The sequence below is a fragment of the Cornus florida genome, unplaced genomic scaffold (assembly GCF_030987335.1).
Source record: "Cornus florida cultivar Cherokee Brave unplaced genomic scaffold, ASM3098733v1 CherokeeBrave_3.0.0_Hap2_Chr05, whole genome shotgun sequence".
Taxonomy (NCBI): Eukaryota; Viridiplantae; Streptophyta; class Magnoliopsida; order Cornales; family Cornaceae; genus Cornus; species Cornus florida.
The window spans coordinates 92,328,397-92,333,088 of NW_026775575.1; the positions used below are offsets into that span (position 1 = coordinate 92,328,397).

General features: G+C 34.4%; 1 protein-coding gene across 1 annotated transcript; it reads left to right on the forward strand.

Annotated features, from left to right (window-relative positions):
• The first annotated feature begins 3,008 nt into the window (after nt 1-3,008).
• Nucleotides 3,009-4,048, forward strand: LOC132309710 (anther-specific protein LAT52-like). The gene is made up of 2 exons (XM_059807997.1): nt 3,009-3,177; nt 3,636-4,048. Exons 1-2 carry the CDS (start codon nt 3,009-3,011, stop codon nt 4,046-4,048), a joined length of 582 nt encoding a protein of 193 aa, XP_059663980.1.
• Nucleotides 4,049-4,692: the final 644 nt, after the last annotated feature.

Here is a 4,692-nt window from a genome sequence, read left to right on the forward strand (position 1 = left end):
GCCAGCCCACTATGAAAAGATGCTAAAATTTAGGAGGCCATGGCGTTATGAAAAGAGAGGTCTGGTTGAAGGAGGTTACCAAAATTGAGGACAATGTGGGTCTACAATTAACTTCTATATACATGCATGATACATATAGAAATTATACAGAAAATAAGAATTTGCGGCAGAGAGAAGAACATGAAGACGTAGGACACATGTAAACCTATGGAGAAACCAAGTGGAAAATATATTGCAAGAAGTACCCATAAACGGAGATCGTGGAGAACATGGCCAACATGGCCGAAGTCTGCAATAGAGGAGGGAGAAAATGGAAGGAAGAAGTTACAACTGCAAAGAGATCATGGGGCACTTGGCAGTCCAAAATCTGGCCACGTGGAAATCGCTGGAGTTACCACATCAAGTTGCTACATGCATGGAAAACTCTATAAATAGAGCACTTAGAGCTAGTTTGTAAACCATGTTCAAATCACACAGTCAAACAGCACTTCAATTTCTTTACATTCATGTAATGCACTTTCAATATATTTAATTCAAGTCCTACACTTATTATTCCTACTTTCCAGTACTTTACTTTGAAGTCCTGCACTTTCAATACCGCTTTCCTTTCCACTAGCCATAGATCAGTCCAAAAGTCTTTTTTCAAGGCAAAAAAAATCTTTGAAGGTGATAATTCTAGTCCTTCATTCAATCGCCTGATCCCTACAATCTCCTACTGGATAGTTGTTCGGATATCTACTTTGGAACGATAGCAGTTCCTGGCACGCCTGTCATTCACCCTCCTTTCCGCACTTGGAAAGGACCTCGTTTTTCAAGAGCTAGACAACATGTAATGGGTGAAACAAAGATGTGTGCTCAGAGAGGCTTTATTCCTCGTCTGGAAATTGGAGTGATTTTCATAGTGATTATAGATATAGATATAGTCTGTTGCATTATATTTCAGTTATTTGGCAGATTTTTAAATTTTTCAAAAGATAAAATTTTGTTTTGATATAAATATATACACACACATACAACCCTATCTAATTTTGTTTAGTGAAGGAATTATTTGGGTGTTTGGGAAATTGCAGGAATTGATTTGAAGGAAATAAATTTGTTCATATCAGGTGGAAGAGATCATAAGAATGAGACAGAATCGATGAGCTCAAAGCCGTAAAGAAATGAAGATGGCTAATAAAAAAAATATGACTCAAAGAATTATTTGACTCAGAAAAATAATTTGTTATTGGAGGGCATTTTTGACTTGAACAATAATTCTCAATGCATATTTAATTATTTTGTTTAATTTAACCAAAATGAAATCTTAGGGTTTGTTCTACCAGTCAATCAATTTTCTGACTAGCAATTCACCATGTATCTAGAGACAATTCTCTATTTATTCTCTTTTTCAATTATATTCTTCGGAGCTGCAATGCTTTTCCAAACCCAAGATGGAAAGTATCTATTTTTGAGATAATGGAAGAGAAGAGATCCATCCTCAACTTCCAAGCGCCATGCAATTTTAGAGAGAAGCTAGGGCTATGTTAAAAGCTTCCACATGGTTGAAGCCTAAACCGTATTTTTTTGACTCACATAACTTATCACATCCCACCCAATTAATCTGAGAGCCATTTGCTGATCCACACCACCAAAAAAATCTATGTTTACTCCTAATTTGATTGCATATGTTAACTTGCTTTTTAAAACCCGCAAAGCCCCAAACCCGATCCAATTAATAATTATTATATAAATAAATTTTACCTAATTAGTTATAATTTTTCTTTTTTCTTTATTTCTTATGATAATTATAAATTTTAACAACATATATTTTTTTTTATTTTTTATTATCATCATTAAATATGTGACTAAACTACAAAAACATTACAAAATTTATCTTAAATTTATTTAAGATTGAATTGTTTTTCTTAAATAATATGTATATTGGGGAGCCCTGAGACCCGCCTCGACCCCGACGCAGGGCACCCCGGGTTTGGAAAAAGATTTTTGTTAGTGAGATAAATTTGAAAAAAGGGTGGCTGGTCCGAACCCACCCAATTGACATCCCTAGTAAGTCATTTTAACTTCATTGGCATAAAGCATTTTACAGTAAAATATTTCACCTAGTGTTTAGTCCAACCAAACACCAAAAATTGCAGAAAAAAATATTTTATGGAAAAAAAAATGGAGCCCAAAATCAGCCATTAGGTTTTCAATTCAATAAGAAATATAATAGCTGATTCCGGAATGTGATACGAATGTTCTTCTAATTAGTTGGACATGAAATTTTTGGTCTGTATTCTATTTTTTACTGTATATAAATTGAACATGACATTCCCTGTTAGACTTGGACATTAATTTTTTTCTGTATATAAATTGTTGAGATTGGTTCATCGCCTGTAGTTGTTGTTTTCATCTACCAAAAAATAAAAATAAAAAAGTCAATTTAATCTTTGAGACGGTCTTCTTGTTGTTTCAGCAAATGTCCACCTATTATTATTTAGGTCATTTTCTTTTAGCAATATCTCTATTTGGTGTTTATTTCATAACGATTTCAAAGAAAAAAATATGCTACTTGAAAAAAACAACGCAGTCCATGCTTAAATCCGAAGAAGATGAAACCGAATAGTAATTTCTAAGACACCTATGGGCTGCATAAGACGAAAAAATATAGGCATCACTAAGCTGTCAACATTTATTTCTTATATTTCCGAGGCATATTATTTTTTGATATAATCTCCTTTTTAATTATTTTTTCTCACCTTGTTGTCAAAGAACGGAAGATGTTGGAGAAAAGGCAAGTGTAATGAAGGACTTACCAGGTTGGAAGGTTGTTAAAAGCATTTACCAGGGAAGACATAAAACTTTGCCATCAAATAACAGCTCAAACTCTGTCATGCTAAAGCTCTTCCGTGTAGTACCATACAGAAATAACCGCTCAACCTCTCTTTCTTTTATTCTCTCTCACCTATTCCTTCTATTTAAGTCATTTTGATACCCTCCAATTCCAATACACACAAAGAGAAGTGAAAATGGCTAAAGCTGTAGCAGTCATTGCCTCTGCCTTCTGCCTCTTGGCCGTGTCTGGATTGGCCCACGGCATCGACAAAACAAAAGACAGCAAGTTCACCATTGAAGGCAAGGTTTACTGCGACCCATGTCGCGTTCAGTTCATCACCAAGTTGAGTAAATTACTCGAAGGTAATTAAAATCATCAAATTCATCATCATCATTATCCTTGTCTTTGTCCATATGCATATGAATGTGGTCGACCATGTAAATTCATGTTTTATTCTTTCCTATTGTATACCGTGTCTTCTTCTGTTAAATCTAATTTTTTGAAATTATTTTTAATTACTTGATTGTATATAAGCTTTGGCTGGCCTTTTTGTCGTTACCTTCCAGACAAATATATCTTCCTCTTTTAATCAAATTATGAACATGAAACTCATATATATATATATATGTGTATGTATGTATGTAACACTATGGTTATTCAATGAGCGCATGCAATGAAGATATAGAAGTGTTTGACAAGACTTGAGCTGATATAACAATGTTCAAAATGTATTTATTTTTGTCAATTTTTTTATTTGTAGATAGTAATCATGCCATCAATATATCAGGAGTATTAAATTATTTTTTCCTTAATTGTGCAGGTGCAGAAGTGATTCTGGAATGCAGAAATGCCGAGACCGGAAATGTGACATACTCCGTTAAAGGGATATCTGGCAAAGATGGGAACTACACTCTAAAGGCAGAAGGAGATCACGGTGACGAGATTTGTGAGATGGCAGTGGTGTCAAGCCCCCAACCTGACACCTGCGGTGAAGCCATGGATGAAGTAGCCCCGGTCACCCTCACCGATATTGAATCAAACTCCGATATTCGCTACGCCAACTACATCGGCTTCATGAAGAAGGACCCCGACGCCGAGTGCACCCAAATGCTCGAGGAGTTGGGTATCTACCCTGATGATCCTGATGAGGATGAAGAAATTGAAGGACCTGCTCCTGAAGGATCTGTTCCTGAAGGATCTGCTCCCGAAGAACCAGCAGCACCTGCTAATTAAATTAAATAAGCTAGGCACATTAATTCCATGCATGTATAATGTATTTGGTATTTGCATAACTTAATAACTTCTCTTGCATGTATCAACATTAATGGTAATTTAATTGCTATATTTGCAATTATAATGACAAGAAGTACTTGAGTTGAAAAATCCACTAAATGAATGTTTTGGCCTTAATTTTCCTTTGGAGGGTCGCAATTAATTGGAGAGCACTTACTATATATTTTCATGTATTGCTATGAATTAGTAAATTAATCAAGTGCCTTAATTTACATATATCATAAGGTATGTGGTATATATATGGATAAGCATATATCCAATATAATAATTACAGGAAATTGTTAATGAAGATCGAAAGTAAATATGCTTATCATTTTCCTTTGCTTTGATGGACACATTAAGGGTTCATAATAGAAATTCGTACATAAATGAATGTGATTAAATAACTTGTGGAAATTTAAAATAACGAGCTTAATTCGCCATTATCAATCCTCATGAAGCTAGCATTTGGTTTAATATTGCCTACTAAGTGTTTTTTATATATATTTTTAATTCCCAGAAATTGAAATATAATAACAGGAACTACAACCTTTGGATCTCATTTAATCAGGGTGACTGCATGTTTAGCTGATTAATTGGCTAGT

Bases quoted from the DNA above. Each gene is read 5' to 3' on its own strand.
- LOC132309710 (XM_059807997.1), top strand. From the start codon at position 3,009: ATGGCTAAAGCTGTAGCAGTCATTGCCTCTGCCTTCTGCCTCTTGGCC. The intron at 3,178-3,635 runs GTAATTAAAATC...TTAATTGTGCAG, and splicing joins GTTGAGTAAATTACTCGAAG to GTGCAGAAGTGATTCTGGAA.